Here is a 20,493-nt window from a genome sequence, read left to right on the forward strand (position 1 = left end):
TATAGTAAAATCTAACATAAAGACATTTATGACCATTTGTCTTTTTCTGGTGAATCTAAGGAAATATTTTCTGTAAGCATAGCAGTTACGATTCAAATTGACGCAGTTCTTTGTCAATCAACTCAGCGGCACATTTTTTCTTCTTTTTTGACAACATATAAATATCAGTTTTAATAAGAATGCCTATCATATAATTTTATCTGATAAAAATTAAAACCCAATGTACAGTGTATTTGATTATTAGAAGGACCAGGGCCATAGTGCCACAGAGCGCAGCCTGGCGGCGGGATGGTGGACAAACATGGCAGCAACTAAGCGGGGATTCCATGGTGTATAAGAAATACACATTTCTTGACCTACGATTTTTTAATATATGTAAAATAAGATTGGTACGACATTTTGTGTAATTTTCCCCAAATTCACGTATAACAGACAAATCTTTCAGCAAAATTGGTGATTAAAAAACTTTGAAATGTGAATTTTAACTTTATTTTTCGCACATTGTTCTGTATATTTTGTTTTTTGTGTTACTTTTTTTCAGTATTTAGTTTTATTTTCCTCTGCAGCCTCTTATCGTGTCTTGTTTATGTTGTCGACATTGTTAATTATTTAAATAAAGTTTGCATTTCAAAAAAACACCTCCTTTATTTAAAAAAAGAACACTGTCACATGATCAGTCCAGCCAATGAAAACCCATATATTTTGTAAACAGCCCTCGAGTGACCAATAACAGTTAAGAGACGGTCTCTCTTTTTTTTCTTTCTTTCTTTCTTTTGTAGTGACGTCAGCCGCTCGCTGAAAGCAGTTCTCCTACCAGACGCCAAACGACGTGCAGCGAGAAAAGAAGAGAAAAAAGACGGATGGCGGAATGTTGCTGGCCACTTTCCAAGTTTGATGTCATAAAGTCGTCGTTTATGAAGTCTTGAATAAAAGAAGACGGTCAACGGGAGATACATTTCGGCCAAATAGCAACTCAAACGTCGACAGCGGCGGATTTGCTTGTGACGTCACGTCTTGCTTGGACCTTCTTTCTTTTGTCATTTTTGGAATTTTCGCTACGAAACAAAGAGCGCCATGGTGTCGTGGATGATTTCAAGGAGCGTCGTGTAAGTACAAAAGGGAGCTACTGTCACCTCCCGTTCCTCGAGACGTTTTCTGTCATTGACGGGAGTTAGCTTTGTTAGCTTACTTTTTTTTTTTTTTTGCTATATCTTAAAATGTCGACACGTAGAAATGTTCTCAACACTGAGATCAACGGCTGATAAGAGTTGTTTCCCACCCCCCACATCCCGTCATTACGGTTTTGTGATTTGCCAATCAGTCGAAACTGTGTTGTTTACTGGTCTAGTTAGTGAGTCACCTGTCATGCACGTCGTTATTAGTTTGAACTTGTTGTGCTGCGATAGGACGTGCCTCATAACCAAAGATCGCACTGCTCAAGATAAGAAAGAGGCCAATAAACCTGAAAGACGCAGTCTTGGTGGCTGTACAGCCAATTCATCGGGTGTCTGCATAGCAAGAGTTGCAAGGCGAACAAGGAAAGACAAACGTTTGACTCAAAAAGTTATGAACCAGAAATTTCAATAGTTTTTTTTTTCTTTTCCAGAAAGACACACTCCTTATATTTTAAAACAATATCAATCAAATCCACCAAACCTGATCTCCAGAAGAAAGCTAGCATTTCATTGCATTTTATTTCCATGTGAGACATTTGATGAATTTATACAATCCAGTAACTTGGATAAGTAAACTATTGTTTTGTACTAAAATAATATGCTCTATAAAGATAAGTAAAGTTGATCTTGACTTACTTTTGGAAGATGGGCTTCAAGAGGTCCTCCTCCGTTGTAAAAATTGGCTGAAAAAAATCGTTTCGACCATTTTCCCAACCGCATCAAGCTTTCTTATTCTAATTTTGTTTCAAAAGAAACTGCTTGTCTCTTCTTTACACTTTACACCAACCATATTGAATGGATGCACAAGATATTAATAAAAATGTCAAAGGTATTAGCGCGCTGAAGGTACAGTATAGAATGTTTACACCCGAACTAGGAAGAGGAAGCGGATTTTTTTACTTTCGGGTGGATGCTGGGTGACCTCTCACGGTGCCACACGCCAGAAAAAGGCACTACAGTAATATCCTGTACTCGGAAAAAGTTGCACACAATACAAAATCTAACTTACAGCAACGTCCGGATATTTTTCGACATCCTAAAAAAATGTTCGTATCTACCATTTTACCTAAGTCAAATGATCGTAAGAAGGGGAGCGTCCGTACAACCGTCTCAAATTTAGCTGTCTCCCACAAGTTGTAGGTCATCCGTTTCATGGTTAATCAGTGTTTATTTTACCTCTGAAAAGTGATGGGTCCCGGGGACTCGCATGTTAAAAAATCTATGGGTCCCAACAGAGATCTATGGGTCCCCAAAATTTAGTGTTATATTGAAATTGGGAATTCGTGACAAATATATAATAAAAATCTATATATTCATTCAGTTTTAATCATAACAATTTATTGATAATACTGTACAAATCAGTTATCACTTCAAGAGTTTTCCGTTCACAACAATATTGTACATTATACAAAATAATATTGCTGAAATAATTATATTAATCTATATTTTCATTCAGTTTTAATCATCACAGTTAATTTGTAATACAAATCAGTTATCACTTATAAATATCACATCTATTCTTCGTGGCTTGCTGTCCCGCCACAGTTGTAATGCCTTCTCAAGGTCCAATTGCAGCAACGGAATTTCCATAGCTAATTTGTGGTTTTCATTGTCGTGGTGCCGATCCAATAGAATAGAATAGAATAGAATATACCTTTATTGTCATTGTTACAAAATGGATTAACATATTGTGACAACGAAATTGGGCATGACACTCCAGTTTTACACATTCACAGTGAGGTATGAGCCAAGAAGATAGAGGAACAGAGAAGATAAGGTTATAAAACAAGGGGGATAAGGGTATAGTTATAATTTACATGGTATTTACACAAGAAATGTCGGCATGTGGGATGTTACATACAGTGTTATCGTAAGGGTTGTGCAATATTGCATTTGGTGCAAAGTCATCATAGTGCAAAAAAAATAGTCAGCATATGCATTGGTGCAAACATAGACATCATAGTGCAGAAAAAAGAAATGGTCAGACATTGTGCAAGGTGAGCAGTAAACGTAGTGCAGTCGACATGTGCAAGAACATAGACATGAGTACCATTATATTCGTATGAGGTAGTGTTGGCATGAGTTTTCAGTTTTTTTGTGCGGTGTCTGTTTTGAGCAGTGAACAAACATAGTGCAGTCAGCATGTACGTGAGTACCATTTTACATTCGTGTGAGGTAGTTCATCATAGTGCAAAAAAAAATAGTCAGCATATGCATTGGTGCAAACATAGACATCATAGTGCAGAAAAAAGAAATGGTCAGACATTGTGCAAGGTGAGCAGTAATGTTTTAGATAGATAGATAGATAGATAGATAGATAGATACTTTATTCATCCCCGAAGGGAAATTCACATTTCCAGCAGCATCCCTGAGCTGAGAACAGTACAATAATAAAACCCTGCTCTGCTGAGGTAGCGAGAGCAGGCAATGTCCTCCAGACTGGGCAGAGAGCAACCGACGATTTTCTGGGCTCTTTTGATGATCCTCTGGAGCTTTTTCCTGTCTGCTGCTGTGCACCCAGCATACCACACCGTAATGCAGTATGTTAGAATGCTCTCCACTGTGGCTTTGTAAAAGGACACCTGCAGCTGCTGTTTTAGATTATTTTTCCTGAGCAATCTCAGGAAGTGCAGTCGCTGCTGGGCCTTCCCTACCACCGCTCTGGTGTTTGCTGACCAGGAGAGGTCGTCGGAGATGTGCACACCCAGAAATTTGAAAGAGTGGACTCTCTCTACACAGTCTCCTTTTATGGTGAGTGGTGCTGGATTCCTGCCATTCCTTCTGAAATCCAGAATCAGTTCTTTTGTTTTTGTGGTGTTCAGTATGAGGTGGTTTTCCGAACACCACGTTGAAAGTGACTCCACCTCATCCCTGTATGCCACCTCGTCCCCTTCAGAGATGAGGCCGATCAACGTGGTATCGTCAGCGAACTTAATTATAGTGTTTGTGGGGTGGGTCGGTGAGCAGTCGGAGGTGTAGAGGGTGAAAAGCAGGGGGCTCAGTGCACAACCTTGGGGGGAGCCAGTGTTCAGTGTTAGGGTGGGACAGACGTGGGTACCGAGTTTCACCGACTGTGGGCGGTTGGAGAGGAAGTCCATTATCCAGGGGCAGATGGAGGGAGAGAGTCCTAGGTGTGCAAGTTTCTCCACCAGGATCTCCGGGATAATGGTGTTGAAGGCTGAGCTGAAGTCCAGAAAGAGCATTCTGACGTAGCTGCCCCGGTGGTCCAGGTGTTTCAGCATGGTGTGAAGTGCTGTGTTTATGGCGTCGTCAGTGGAGCGGTTTGCCCTGTAGGCAAACTGGTGGGGGTCCAGTGTGAGTGGCAGGGAGTTTTTGATGTGCTCTTCTGAAAGTTCGTATTGCGAAATGATTTATGCAATCCAGTTTTTTTGTCACGCTGGGTACACGCATCACAGAACATGTAGCCTCCATTATCATCCGCCTCATAGCGTAACCAGTAATATAATTTAGTCCATTTTGGCAGAAAAGTCCTTTTCTTGCTAGGAGTATTCTTTTATTTGTTTTCTTTCGTCGAATCGTTTGCTTCAACACTCATGCTTTCCTTGCCGGAATTATTGCCGTTGTTATCACTCTCTGCATTATGTTTCGACTTATTACTGACACTGAAGAAAAGACCAATTTTGTGTTGATTTTTTACTTAATACTGTTTTTTCGGAGGTATACTTAACCTTCACCTTCCCTCGACGACAAGCACCACAACAATGACGTAATCTCGAAGGAACGAGATCTCGTTTGCCGAGATCGGCGTGCAGACGAAATCTCGAACCGCGAGACCAAAACAACAATGGCGGATCTGCCTGACGAAAAGTTTGGAGTGCGATGAATCTTTGTTAAAAAAAAAAAAGGAATCGGGTAATAATGTCAATTTTGTGTCAAACGGCGGACGCATAGTGTCAGATCAACGTCTATTTGGGCGAGTGTTTATTGATTTGACACGATGCGTCCCCAGCAAAAATGATGCGTCTAGGACGCAGGGACGTGGGCAAACGAGAACACTGGGTAATAGATCTGGCGATTGTAAGATACAGGCTCGGCGGGGGTAGCTTAAGAGAGTTGTTGGCCTAGCCGTAGCATTACGCTGGACCTGCAGCCTCAATATTGTTTTTTTTCTCGATGCCGCCTCAGTCACTTCACAAACTCGATGATAATCCTCGGAAATTGGAGTGGTGATCAACATTTCTTTGCACTCTTCTGACTTTTCTCAGACTCCGATTTAATTGGTGAATTTCTTTTCAATAAAACAAGCCGCTTAAAGCTAGCAGTCACTATGCCTCCCAGTTTGTTTTGGTGTGGAGACATTGAAATGTGCGCCTGCCCCGCCGTTTGATAGACAGCATTCACCAGTCTATCACAGTCACACACGCAGGCAGTATCGCCCGCCCTCTCATGATAGTATTTGCTGTGTGCTCTCTACTGACCATGATACATTGATATCAAGGTGTTCTTGTGCTAAATAATACAATTGTCCCTTTAAACTTTTATAGTCCTGTGCAAGCATCAAAAGATCAACCCGCGGGACGCAATTGTCCCCCAGGCCGCATATTTGAGACATCCGTCCTAGAATGTCAACCCACTCTGGTCTCACAAATTTCTATGGGACACACTGTGGACACTAAGATTAAGAACTCAAAAAAAAAACAAGCACAGAAAATGTACTTTTCTTTTCAAATCAAAAATCGCATCAAAACTGCAATACAGACGCTGACCTACTTACGAACGAGATGGGTTCCAAACGATCGTTACTAAGTTGAATTTTTTCATAAGTTGCTCCAGTGCTATATTTTGGATGGAATGTATATTTAAGGTTTATATAAGTATGCTTAAGGCTTTTATAAGTAACCTGTATTGTTTTGAAACCGAAAAATAAAATTTTAATAAAATAATTGTATCTATAACGTTACAAAGCAGGCTGAATGATAAAGCATAGTACTGAAAAACAAAACTACACATTAGGCGTTGACATTCTGTGTTCTGTGAGGCCCTTTGAGACTCATTGTGATTAAATGCTTACAAATAAACATGACTTGACTATAAAGATCAATAGAGTTAAGTTTAACTTACTTTTGGAAGAGTTTGGCGACTTTCTCCTCCGTGGTAAAAAGTGGATGAAAAAAAGTGATCCAACCATTTTCTCAACTGCGTCAATCTTTCTTATTCCACTTTCATCTCAAAAGAAACTGCTCGCCTCTTCTTTAAACTTTACACCAACCATATCGAATGGATGCACGAGATATGAAACAATAAAAATGTCAAAGTTCTTAGCGCGCTAGAGATACAGTGCAGTGTGTATACACACAAACCAGGAAGTAGAAGCTGGATTTCTTCTTCGGGGTGGATGCTGGGTGACCTCTCAAGTTGTATAGGTTGTATTCACATTTGTATTTATTCATTCATTGTAAAAAAAAAATCAGGGCGCTATTTGTGTACCTTTATACAAGTTGTTACTAAGCCTTTTTTATTTTATTTCCTTTTTTTATTTCGGTATCAGCCCTGAAAAACCATAAGGGTCAATCCCTAATATAAAATGATGATAATAATGCCAGAGCCCGTGTCCTGTATCAACAAATATCCCATGTAAAAATTGTCCGCCTCTTCAGTTACCTAAAATTGTTAAGGTTCATTTTGAACGTCATTTTTGTTGTGAAAAATAGTTGGTTTCAAAACAGTTCTTGTCACTAAATACTGCGAAGGAGAATTTGGATGTACAGTATTGACCTTCAGCAGTGTGACGGGGTCACAGTTTTAACCTTTGAGAATCAAGCGCTCATTGTTCGTCTTCCAATTGTTCTTCTTTTTAGATGTGAATCTTTGACGTCTTTCAAGTCAATAAAAATCATTTGTCACTTTTCATAACTTGCGCTGACAATACAGTTGAAAAAATATCCAGGAAATTATAGGTGGTGGTTGTCACATTCGCATGCATATTCTGATTCATCACATTGGCCAAGAGACATGGAGAAAATCCTGATGACATTTCTTTTTATCAGCATTAAAGTTAGAAAAGCTCTACAGCACTCCTGTGGCTAGTGGTAGGAACACGATGTTGCACTCCCAGCCTAAATGGGTTAAAAAGGGAGTTTTATCTCCGAGCCAGATGTACACGTGAAAAGAGCCCCACCTGTCTCGATTGCCATCATGAACTCTGTGCTAAGCAGTCAACTCATTTGATTGACATTTTATTTGTTTCTCTCTGTTTATCTATAATTCAAAATTCACACGTTTACAGGACGATTGACTCGAGATGAAAACAAATTAAAACAAAACGGCATAAGCCAAAGCTTTTCTTAGTTATGTCCCCTCAACTGTCTTGACACTTCACATTAGTCTATTTGAGAAAAAGTATTATTATATCAAGAGTTTTAAATGGATATTAGAGAAATAAACTGCTGTTGGAAGCACTTATGTTTATGATAGAAATATTAAGATAGAGCTTAATATAAAATCAGATAAAAGTTTTATCAATTGTCATTTCTCATCAGACCATGTTATTCAACATAATTTCACACACAAAAAGGAGAAGATCAGTATGGATATAACATAATGTTGAATTATTTTCATTCCCCTCTTTTTTTCTTCTTCTCTCACCCTAACCTTGTGCTACCAGAATATTAATATAAAAAAATGTGCATCTGATGGAAGCGTTCTCCAATTTTTCTTAATGCTTGGATCTGTTGATGATGCCAGCTTTAAGCCTAGTCAAGGTGTTCTCGATTGTGGTTGTCTGTACAGTAATGCGGTTAGCCAAGTTAGCACCTCAGCCTTAATATTAAAACCAATGTTTCCTTGCAGGCTGGTTTTCGGGACACTCTATCCCGCCTACTACTCCTACAAAGCTGTCAAGACTAAAAATGTCAAGGAATATGTAAGACTATTTGTTTCACACTCACAACATTGATGTAATGCATATAAGGGAAGTATGCACTCCCTTCATGTCCAGTATTTAAATTTACAAATTAGGTTATTGTGGCACGGTTTTCTTGCAGGTCCGCTGGATGATGTATTGGATTGTTTTTGCTCTCTACACTGTGGTGGAAACCATCACTGACCTCACACTGGCATGGTGAGTGGTCATGTTTGTTTTTACCCTGACTTTAGGTAGAAAGAATAGTTCAATCTTGGCTCTCTTATTAACGATAATATGGCATTACGCTTAATTAACACTTTTTCAGAGGATTGATAGAATTGACTCCATCTTCTATTTGTGACTCGTCATTTTCTAGGTTTCCTCTATACTATGAACTCAAAGTGGCTTTTGTGATCTGGCTTCTATCGCCCTACACCAGAGGAGCAAGTCTCATTTACAGGAAATGTCTCCATCCACTGCTGTCTTCCAGAGAGAGGGTGAGAACAGCTGAGAATGAAGATCATCGTCCCAATGTCTTAGATGTGATGAAATTGAATCCCTTTCCAGGAAATCGACGACTATATTGTGCAGGCAAAGGAAAGAAGTTATGAGACCATGGTTAACTTTGGCAAGCAGGGCCTCAGCATTGCAGCCACCGCTGCAGTCACTGCAGCTGTCAAGGTGAGTGCACAGTTGTCATATTTATTTTAATGATATTTCTGTCCTTAAAATGCTTAATATTTTCTCAAAGTAATCCTCTTTGAATTTGCATTGGTGGAATTGACTTTTTGCTGCCCTTTACCTTCTGCTTATTTTATAGCAATGGAACTTGATTTTAAAACCGTTTTACAGAGACTGGCTATGCCCAAAGTTACTGCATACAAGGAGTACAACACTCACACTTTTGTCAATATTTTTTCAGCGATGTCAAACCAAAGTGATATATGCTAAAATCTTAACAAAAGTGGGACGTGTGTACTCATTTTTTGCGAGTTACTGCATGCATTTGAGCGCCTGGTAACGGACTTTCTTCTCTTTACTGACCTCCTTCTTTCCTCCAGGGCTATTGTGCTTCACCAGGCTCTTCTGGGAGGTAAAAAAAGTTGCATGGCCCAAATGTTTCCATCATTTCACACCAACATTGATCTAGTGTCCTCATGTCAATTTTTTGGAGTATTCGCAATTGTCTTTGCTACCATGAAGTCCATTGAGTCATCATTTTTTGTGAGCGTGTGATCATGATTTTGGTGAAAGTATTCCAACAGAAGAGAGATCCCTTGCTTTTTGTGGTTAAATGAGGACCGTACCCCCTGCACAACAGTGAAAATCTCCAAAGTAGCGTCCTACTTTAAAAAAAGACCCCAAGGGGCAAACTTATTGCAAGATGATTATAAAACTGTAACAAATGAACAACTATAAACCTACAAATAATCACACACAACTAACAATTGTACTTGAATAAATGGTTATATTGTCGTTGTACAGAATTAAAACAAAATTGAAGGGCTTCTTCTTTCAGTGTAAGAAAGCGGCTGGGTCGCTGCGGGATAGCATCGGGTGTCCTCCAATTGAGCAGTTTTAGATTATTTAAATACGAAAGTCCCAAATGTAGCGGTTTCCCCTCGAGTATTAGCTCCAGGTCACCTGTTTCATGGGTAATGGATCTGGCTTGCTGAAATAAAGGATCCGCGCGGGAGCTTCTGAGGGTTGCTACATAGCCTAGCCATAATCGTAGGCCAGATCAGCAGCACCGCTCTCGCCTTCTCCCTGACTCCGCGTCAGTCATTTCTCTAACACGATAATAATCCAGGGAACAGGGTGATCACCATTTCTTTGCGCTTTTGACTTTCCTCAGAATTAGATTAAGTTGATGTATTTATTTTCAATTCTACGAGAAGCTCAAAGCCAGCGGTGCCTTATTTCCCAGTTTTTTGGGGAGGCAGTACCTATCCGCCGTTTGACTGACAAGCATACACCAGCCTTTCACAGTAGCACACACAGACAGTCACACCCACCTGATACGGAGCGCTCTCCCTAATCCGTTCCTGCTGTCTATCAGAACACAATGCACATTACAATGATATCAATGACAACAAAGAAAATTCAATTCAAAATCAGTGAAGAAGCGATAAACGAAGCTCAAAGTAGTGAGGGGTCTATGTGAACTTGGCATAAAACAGGGATGTCAAACTCAATTGCAACAAGGGGCCAAAATTCAAAACGCACTTAAGATCGCGGGCCAACCAGGATAAACATTTATTGAACACACTTAAACTGAATGTTTTTGGAACATAAATATGAATGAAAACAGACAAGAATATTAAATTTAAACCTTAAATCACTTATACAGTATTTATTATTTTGCTGTAAATAAAAATATCTTGTTAAATTATACAACTTAGAACTTAACATTAAAATAACATTCAAATTCCTTTGCTCCTATGTCAATGTATCTATTAAAAAAAAAAACTTAAATGTCCCAAAAGATTTTGCTCTCCCTAATATATCTCCTGTCAAAAGTAGAAATATGAAAATGCTACACAAATTATTTTGTAAAAACGTCACAACATTCTAAGAACAGGGAGCCTGATGTGCTTACCTTTGGTGCAGACTGAGTAGGGCGAGAGATGGGAGTGCTTGCACTTTTTGCATAGTTCCACCCATCTCTCCCACTCACCCAATCAAATAACTAAGTTCTCTTCCGGTGTTTTGGCGTATTTACAATTTGTTACGTGGATTCATCAAAAAGTATCTGAACACGGAACACAGATTATATAGTGAGCTTTTATATAAAGGATTCTTTAGCGTTGTACAGCCAAAACGAGTTTTTTTGTGTGTGACACCTTGACTGTAAATTGTAGTGAAAACGTGCCCTATATATTCTGAAAAGTACTGCTCTGAAACTCAGCTTTGGTTTGGCTTTGTGTGTATCTGAACAGGATCAATGGCTCAAGTTTTGAACGAGATGGAGAAAATTTGCATGCAATTAAATTTGTCTCTGAGCCATAGGTACTCATAGAAAGACCCTTAGGTTCTCGACCCCTGGTATATAGTATAGTATACGTCATATATGAAGGAATAGGTACAGAGACTAAAACGTCGGAATATGATGTCCAGGGATGAGATGGCGTTGTTCATATTGACGGGCCATTAATAACAATAATGTAAAATGGTCTTGCGGGCCAGATGTGATTACACGGTGGGCGGGCCGGGAGTTTGACACATGTGGCATAAAAGAAGGCCAAGAGAGGTCGTTCTTTAATTTGGTTTGTAATTAGAAGCTACAACCACAACAAAGGCTTTTTGACTTTAAAGTGTCCATGCTTGGGACAATGTTAGAATTGCTTCCATTTATCAATGGTTTGGGGCTTTTTCTTCATATTTTTGATCCCGCTTGTCGTTTTGTGTCACAGGGTCAGGGCGCCATCACAGAAAAACTGCGCAGCTTGAGCATGCACGACCTGACGCAGATCAGTCAGCAGGACAACCGAGGAGATGGTCAGCTCTATCGCTACAGCGCACACGCTGGCAATCCGGCCGTCCGACGAGCGCACAGCGCCGACGTTCCCGATGACGGCGGTACTTTCAACCAAGACTTTTTGTTGTTTGATTGCGGGAAACCAAACATTTAGTTTGAATGAAGAAAGTCCGTGCGTGTGTCTTTTCAGAATACTTTTATGACCAAGACGACAGGAGCGAGGATGACGAGGCGGAGTCCATCTTTTCCGAGGACGAGGCGTTGTCTCAAAAGGGTCTTAGGCGATCTCAGAGCGTCAAGCTGACGCGCTCCAGAGCCCGCAAAGACGTGAGTCTCCCCGGTAACAGTGGCAGCGGGGCTCTCCTCACTCACAACGCCTACCATTTGTCTTTGTTGTGTCCCGGCCAGGCTCGCTATGGATCGCTGAAGATTAAAAGCAAGAAGAGGCCGGGGCTGAGCTCCATCAACTACGGAGCATGATCAGAACAGACATGCCGAAAAAACTGCTGAGTAGTCTGTTGAATATCTTTAAATGGGGTTTGTACCATGTAGCCACAACTTCTTGTAATTGCAGGTTTTATATAATTTAACCCAACTATCCCCCAACCGTCCCCAAAAATGTTAACCAATGCATTGATGACCACCATTCTTTTTCTCGCCATTTCCCTCAGAATATTCATGGTCAGGAGTCTGACAGCTTCAACCTTTATTTTCTTGTAACAATTAGTAAGATTTTTTTTCAAACAGAAAACCTGCAATTGGAAAAGTGCTGTCTACTTTTTCAAATCAAAGTTTATTTGTGTGTATATTTAAGGTCCATTGGTGTGATTTGAGATGGTGGTATTTCCAGAATAGCTTTTTTATTTAATCAACTCCAAGCGCATGAAAGGCTTTTTAAGTGGACGACCGTGTCATTGTTGACACAAACCTCTGACAGAACTAAACGATCAACGCATCTACAGGCACATTTAAAAAAAAAAACTGCCTCCCATATCGCTGTGGTGGCCCACTGGTGCAATAATAAGGCTGTCTAATGATCATGTTCTCATGTATGGCACACTGCTTTTGCGGATTTATAATCTCACCGGGGCGGATTTGTGAACAACTCCAGAAAAATGTCTCCGATCTTAAACTAAGGCTTGCCAGTACATTTTTATACTAAGAAATGAAGCTTTTTGCTATATTTTTGTCTTTTAATCTTTTGGATTTAGATGGGCTTTTATATTATCCAATGCTGTGTGTGTATATGCATCTCATTCCAAAGCTTTTTTTTGACTGCTGTTTGTGGCTTGTCATCTCAAATTATTACGTTGTACCATTGCAAGTGTGGCCACGTTCTCAAGAAATGTATCCTTGATAAAACTTCTTACTGAAACTTAATGGCATTTCAATGCGCCACCGGAATTATCAATTCTGATTTGATAAATTCCCGGGCTTCTCCAAAAGGACAATTGCTATTGTGTTGTATGTTTGCACCCAGGCTGCATTTACTTGTAAACAGCAAATATTTGAGCAAAAACGAGCGTCTGTTTGTGATTTATGTTGCAGATTGACACAGTCTGTGACAGATTTTGGCCTTAGCTGTGTTGTCACAACACATAAAAACTCACTGTCCGCACGCACGTAACTTGACTAATTATATACCAAAGCCAAGCTCTGTACTAAAGAGTAGCATTGCTGAGGATTTTGTGGTTACTGCTTCGTCCTGGAATAAAACACCTGTTTTTTTATCGGCAAAAAAAAGTGTCTGAGATTACTTTCATGGGCAAATTATTTCTTGCAGTCATTGACACGTAAATGAATGCTGATGCCTTAACGTTTGGGAAAGCCTGTCACAGGTGAGGATAGGAAAAATGCACTTGGGTGAAAATCAACAGGAGAATACAGTCACTGATTGCCCCTTGTGAAGAATTATAAGCACAAAAAGCAGGCGAAGCACTTCTTTTCTCAGGTTTAATGCCACAAAAGGAAAGCATCTCCTCACAAACATCATAACTCTTGGCATTGGGAGACTGAAGGAGAGTATCAAATCTTCTGTGAGTGGTATTCCAAGACCAAACGACCAAATATTTGAACGAGGCTGCCCAGCATATGACAACCCTCTGCCTTCTTTTGTCATGCCTTACCTGCGACGGTGAGCGACAACGTGCCATAACGAGACATGGAAAGCAAAAAGATGGAAAACGGCCTTGGTCTTCCAAAAGCGGCTCAGAGTTTGTCCGTGTCCAGCAGCTCACGTAGTTCGTTTTGGATGTCCTCTGGCAGCTCCAGCGGCGGCAGGTCGTCCAGACACAAATCTTCCTGAGCGGGCATCTCCAGCGGGGGCAGGTGAGGGATAGCAATCTCCTTGCCTTTGCTCTCGTGGCGCCCCCCGCTGGCCTGGGGGAGCACCCACGGCTCCGAGCGCTCCCCCGCCTCGGCCCGCAGGCGGCTGTTCTCGGACTGTAGCCGCCGGTTGTCGGCAGCCAGCCGCTGGTTCTCGTCCATCAGGTGGTTGACCAGCTGCCGCAAGTCCTGGATGGTTGTCTGTTGTTCCTCCAGTCGGGTTTTGTCGTCTTTGGCCGTTTTGGAGCCAGGGCACGGCGCCGGCGTCCGCACCCCGTCGCCACCTTGGCGACTTTGAAGCTGGTAGAGGAGCGTGTCGTACTCCCTCTCGGCAACCGGGCGGGTCGGCGGCACGCTGGAACCTACGGCCCGAGCTGGCACCGGGAGGGCAGGGCTACCGGAAGGCGCTAAAGCGGCAGCCTGAGCTTTGTTGGCCTCCCGTCTGGCTTCCCTCTTCCGACGCTCCTGCAGCAAATGCTGCTGCTTGATGTGTCGGTCCCTCTGCAACTCCATGGACACGCGTGCCTGTGAGATGCGACCACACAATGAACAGTGTTCAATCCCTCAGACCAAGTCCCTGATTGCGGCTGACGTTTAGCGCATACCCATTTGTAGTCGGTCGGCCATATTGGCTGGGTCTAACAGACGAGGTAGGATGTTATATGTCAACACTGTTATATTTTTGGTTTTTCAAATGAAAGTGACAGGACTAAGGTATATAAGGTACCGTTTTTTTCCATCTCTGTTCAAGTTACCCCTCAGGGCAAGAGAAGTAAATAGTCGATGAGGAGGTGACAAGGTCTACCCTACTAAGCCTCGATGACCAAACATGCCCTGAACTTTTAAACAGTAGGTGATCAGAAACACAGTCATTTTAGAATGAATAATAGGGACATTTGGCCGTATTTCTTGTTGACTGTCTTTTGGATAAGACATTGGTTTTTCCTGCCAAGTGCCAACTCTTTGACTAACTCTTTACTTTTCTCTGATTCTCTACGTCAAGTAGAGGTAAGATCGGGCCCAAAAAAAGCACCCGAACCCGACGCAGGCCCGGGGGGTATTAAACCCGACCCGGACCCGGCCCGACTAATTAACTGGATTTGCTGGCCCGGCCCGAGGGGGCCCGAAATTACATATTTTATTTATAAGGAGGGGTGATTTATGATAACAAATTAAACTCTGCCTTTTGTTACAACATCTAGGCCTAAGTTAAATAAAACTGTATAAACATTTACATCTTTTATATTTCTGTGTCTGCACTGCAATCTGTCATTGACGGTTTTTTTTTTGAGGTAGCGAAAACATTTAAAGGCGTCCGTCATTTTGACGACTTGATCATTGGGCCATAATCCACAGCAGCAGTAGTAGTACGCCTTTAAGATTTTAGCGCAGCACTTTCATTGAGAGGGGATGTTGACGTGTTGTGCCGACTCCTATGCAAATCCCCCCCCCCCCCCTGATCGTATTCTATATAAAACGCTTATTAAAACAATAAAGCGAGCTAATTATAATCATTGGGAGATCCTAGTCTATATAACGCGTTTATTTAAACAATAAAGCGCGATCGTATTCTACAGATTGCGTTTTTTAACGCGGATGAAAATCTCACCAACGTCAATGTACGCTTCCGACAAAAGCGATCGTATTCTATATAATACGCTTTAAAACAAAATAAAGCGAGCTAATTATAATCATTGGGAGATCGCGTTTATTTAAACAATAAAGCGCGATCGTATTTTACAAAATGCATTTTTTTAACGCGGATGGAAAAGTCACCAACGTCACTGTACGCTATGATTTCCGCAACCACAACTAATTGTACACAAATAATATTCATTTGATTTACTATAATATCCGTACGTAATGTCTTTTTTATTGTGAATGAAACCCTGGTTGCATTGGATCCCGCGGTGTAAACAAATTGTTGTTTTTTTCATTTAAAATCGGAGGGGGGGAGGAATTTCCATAGGAGTCGGAAAAATAGCGATTACAGCTCCTTCTCCGTTTTATCCAAATTATTTATTTTATAACAAGTATTCCTTGGTCTAGTATCCATACATAGTTTAAGTATATATTTTTAATGAACATTTAACACATTATTAATTAATTAAAAAAAAAAAAAAAAAAAAAAAAAAAAAAGCAGGACCGAACCCGACCCGACCCGACCGTATGACTGACATTTCAGGGCCCGACCCGGCCCGAAATTGCCTCGGGTTCGGGTTCGGGTTCGGGCTCGGGCCATAAATCTTACCTCTAACGTCAAGAACACAAATGCTTATTTACATATTTTATTAAACAGCCCTCAACTCCAATTGAAGTAGTTTAACTTTTTACTGAACCTTTTATTTAACAGGCAAATTTGCCTTGTACTATGATGATGACACAGGCGTGTCTCTAACTTTTAGTGTAAAAAGCAATTTGGCCCAACCTCACCCACTCAAGCCTTAGGTCCCCCCAGCCCAACCTCACCCACTCAAGCTTTAGGTCCCCCCAGGTAAATTGAGTTTGAGACCCTTGATGTAAACATACAGGTGTACTAATGTATTCATAGGGAGGTACCCATCCACCATGGGTGCTACTACGGTTGCAGTTGCAGATCACATGATTGAAAAGTCATATTTGTATTGCTCTTAATCGCCATCAATTCCAAAATAGCCTACAACTAGACTCACCTGGTCACAGTCTATGGTCTTCATTGCTTCAGTCAGAAGTTCTGTGAAAGAGAACAATTAGGGCCTTTCATGACGACTCAACATTTCATTTGTGGCACAAACATTACTAATTGGAGTGAAACCTCAATAATGAACGAGCCACTAGGGGCCAACAGAGCTGCTTAAATACAGCTTTCGTTTGGGTTAGGACTCATTCCGTGCTGGGCCACAGGGGCAAAGCCTACCTGCTGCTTTTCCGTGACAGCTGATTGCCTCTTGGTACTTTCCGGCGGCCAGAAAACGATCGGCCTTCCTGCATTGCTGATGGGCCTGAGGAAGCGTGCACACAAAAAAATGCCATTCGAAACTCTTTCAATCAGTCATTAACTTGTGACAAGGTGCAGGCAGATAAATTCATGGAAAGGGGAAGCAAACGTGGAAATCTGAATCGTCCATAATAGATCATCGTACAGTAGTCAGATCCAAATTTATTATTGTGGTTCACGTCAAGACAGTATTTGAACAAATAACCCTGATGGCGTAATTCCCCCTCCTTCTGCAATCGTATTTGTAAACAGGAGAAACCACGACCTCTTTTGGACCTTTATCTCCATATTATCTGAAGAGGTATTTGTACGCTCCTGAAGTTGTTTTGGGGTCACCAAAGGGAACATTTTGACCTGATATATGGAACTTAACAGTGTAGCTTTTTGACGCTTGATTAAGGATCAAATAATAAATTTGACCAAACATGAATAGAATTGGCAAAAACAAGGATCGTCTCCCATCTTTTACTTTTAGCGTGACAGGCGAGTTGGAGCACGCAAGCTTCTCAACTTCAGCCAAGTTCAAAGTCAAACGTTCGTTTCTTTCCGATTTGAACAAGTTCTTCCACGATCGAATATGAAATTCTGTGAGGCGAATCAAGAAAGCTAAAAGCAGCTAACGTTAGCATTCGATGATTGCAACATGACGAGCGGAACTTACGAGATTGAGCGGACTGTCCACGACCTCCATGCAGCCGATTCTCGCTTGCTCGTCGCTACATGAAGGTTCTGTGTGGACTGTCATCCGAATCGGAACCCAAACGGCAAGAAGAGAAGTCGAGTCGCTGCCACCGCGGTCGTCTCCGCCAACGTCGCCAACACGTCATTGCCGGAAGTCGATTGCTTGTCTTTAAAATAATAAATCACCGTCAAGTGTTGGGCACGAGACAAAGAAACGTCATAGAAGCCTGATAATAGTCGTAAGATACTCTTTTCCTCCTTTTATATCAAAGACAGTTGTTTATAAATGTGTTATTTGAATTTGTGGTTTTGGCGGAAATGGAATGAGAGCGGTTTTTGGAACTTGATGCTGATTAAAATCACCAGGAAGTCACAAAAGACTTGGCCCATTTAAAAGAATAAAATACCTTCAAGTTTTAAGGCTCGAAAAAAATCTCATATAGGCGTCATAATATTCATAGGATTTGCATTTCCCCCCTTCATATCGAAGATAATTGTTTGTGTCTCGTACCTGTCAACCTCCACGGCTCAATGCCCTAACAAACTGTCGTAGTTTCCCTTACAAAATACAAAATAATCTTACACCATATTTTTTCCCCAAACATGTTTATTTATGTATTTTCCTCCACTGCCGGAATTTGAAGAAGACAAACAAATCAAAAAGGCGAACGTCTCTCCCAAAACCTCTAATAGTGAGGCCAAAAAATCCAACTTGAGTTTCCCTCCACTACCGGCCACGGGAAAAAGGGGTAAAAATAGAACAAAATTGGGGGTGGTGAATACACCGGAAACAAAGATCAGAGATCAGAGATTGAAGAAAACCAATTGCAGATGAAAACGCCCACAAGGGAACTGTATGAATTTGAGCCGGAGGAAGCCGGGGAAGGAAAAAATCTGATCCCTTGTGGGCAGGGAAGTAAGAGACCCCCGATACGCCCTCTGGCCCACCCCCTAACCCAGAAAAAAAGGGGAAGACCTGGAACCACAGATAGAAAGTCAGAGGATTCCAGAGTTTTCCCCAGTGGGTCTCCAAATGAGGTACCATTCTTAAGTGATGCTTTGTGCCCCAATCAGGAGTCCGAACCAGGTGACACTCTCAATGACCACCAGAGAATGGATTCGGATCCCCTGGTTTCGTCTTAGTCGTTTGTATACGGTACTTTAACAACACTTATGAACGTTACCTTCTCTACTCTCAATGTGAGAAGTGTGAGATCAAAGGTTAAAGCTCACAGCGTTTTATCAGAACGGATGTGTTTTTACTACAAGAATGCTGCAACGCCTTTTAAAAAAATTATAAACAGTGGGAAGAGATTTGGCCATATCCTTCATTATGGAGTGGCTCAAATGAAAACTGTAACGATGGGGTGTCCATTTTAATAAACAACCCTCGACTCATCATAAAGGGGAGCACTGTGATGAGCGACGGACGCGCAATTTTAGCAAGACTTACCTATATAGGGCATGATTTTAACCTCATTAACATATACGGCCATCCTGACAAACACCTCAGGTACGAACTCTTAGAAGACATCCAGTCACATATGCTATGCCATCAACCACTAATCGTGGGAGGAGATTTTAATTGCATCCTAAGTCGAAAGGATAGAAAGGGGACCGATGAGGAGTTTAAAGTAGATAAAACATCGATTTTATTTCAGTACATAAGCCGGACATTTAAACTGCAAGACTGTTTCAAATCCACACATCCAGGAGAGGAGGGCTTCACCTGGTTCAGTAGTGACAACGCCAGAGCCTCTCGAATAGACTACATATTTACAAGGGGTTTAACACTGAGTGATGCCAGATTAATTCCTGTCTTTTTTTCAGATCACTTGCTACTGTCCTGCTCTCTCGCACTTCCTTCAGCTATGACTGTTGGGAGGGGTCTGTGGAAGTTGAACTGCTCCCTACTGGAGGATGTGGCCTTAGCCGCGCAATACTGGGCGCGGTACAAGGACTGGCAGACCCTTCAATGGGAAATCCCCAGGCGGCAGACGCATGCGCACAGTAGCATCAAACCGCTCGCTTCGTTTGCAACGAAAAAAACGATATCGAGATAGAGGCTTCCGCGGCAAACTCTTTGACTTGATTGATTTGCCTTTTCATGATAGTCGGTGTATACCGGATGGTACACAGAAATGACAAATTTGCGTTTTTCCGTACAGATTTTCTTGTCCGTCGTACACGTCTTAAAATGTATCATAAACGTACTTTGTACGGCAAAAACTTACAGGTTGACAGGTATGATATTACATGCCAACTTTGTAAAATTATAAAGCGTGTTTGCACTTAGACTAGACTCGAATCATATTTGTTGTTTGAATTCGAAAAAGCAGTAGATTTAGGCATTTTTCAGGGGAGAAAAGCGGAAGTCTGACTCTTCCATTCATCCATTAGCCGCACCACTTATCCTCACTGGGGCTGCGGGGGTGCTGTAGCCCCTCCCAGCTATCTTCAGGCAGTGGACAGGGGACACCCTACACTAGTTGCCAGCCAGTCGCAGGGCAGAGACAGACAACTCACCCGCTCATCCACACGTAGGGATAATTTAGACCGGCCAATTGACCTGAAATGCATGTTTTTGGAATGTGGGACGAAACCAGATTGCCTGGAGGAAACCTACCCAAGCTCTGAGAGAACATGCAAACTCCACCGGTAGCTGGATTTTAACACATGACCTCAGGACAGTGCAGCTCATCTGCTATGCGTCTAACACAAAACACACTCTTCGCGCAAGGACAACATCACCCTGAAGTTCGTCGACGACACTGCAGTGATAGAGGACGCATCACTGCGGGGCACGAAGCGGCCTACAGGAGGGAAGTGGCGAGTCTGGTGACATGGTGCGAGGACAACAACCTTACCCTCAACACGGACAAGACAAAGGAGATGATAGTGGACATAAGGAAGAGGAGGAGATTTCATCAGCCACTATTTATCCGGGAGCTTCAAGTAGAGCAGGTGAGCAGCTTTATGTACCTCGGCGTTG

General features: G+C 41.7%; 2 protein-coding genes across 2 annotated transcripts; one reads left to right on the forward strand and one right to left on the reverse strand.

Annotated features, from left to right (window-relative positions):
* The first annotated feature begins 767 nt into the window (after window positions 1–767).
* Window positions 768–12,893, forward strand: reep3b (receptor accessory protein 3b). The gene is made up of 8 exons (XM_088323139.1): window positions 768–1,106; window positions 7,986–8,058; window positions 8,180–8,256; window positions 8,417–8,537; window positions 8,608–8,721; window positions 11,454–11,619; window positions 11,709–11,845; window positions 11,927–12,893. The coding sequence occupies exons 1-8, from the start codon at window positions 1,075–1,077 to the stop codon at window positions 11,996–11,998; spliced, it is 792 nt and encodes a 263-aa protein (XP_088179265.1). The 5' UTR covers window positions 768–1,074; the 3' UTR covers window positions 11,999–12,893.
* A 564-nt stretch (window positions 12,894–13,457) lies between these two features.
* Window positions 13,458–17,672, reverse strand: nrbf2b (nuclear receptor binding factor 2b). Its single transcript, XM_088323138.1, has 4 exons — window positions 17,482–17,672; window positions 16,740–16,824; window positions 16,516–16,556; window positions 13,458–14,368 (listed from the first exon to the last, which is right to left on the reverse strand). The coding sequence occupies exons 1-4, from the start codon at window positions 17,563–17,565 to the stop codon at window positions 13,727–13,729; spliced, it is 852 nt and encodes a 283-aa protein (XP_088179264.1). The 5' UTR covers window positions 17,566–17,672; the 3' UTR covers window positions 13,458–13,726.
* Between the last annotated feature and the right edge of the window lie 2,821 nt (window positions 17,673–20,493).

Source organism: Urocampus carinirostris, chromosome 19 (genome assembly GCF_059441175.1).
Source record: "Urocampus carinirostris isolate Australia breed hairy pipefish chromosome 19, RoL_Ucar_1.0, whole genome shotgun sequence".
NCBI classification, from domain to species: Eukaryota; Metazoa; Chordata; class Actinopteri; order Syngnathiformes; family Syngnathidae; genus Urocampus; species Urocampus carinirostris.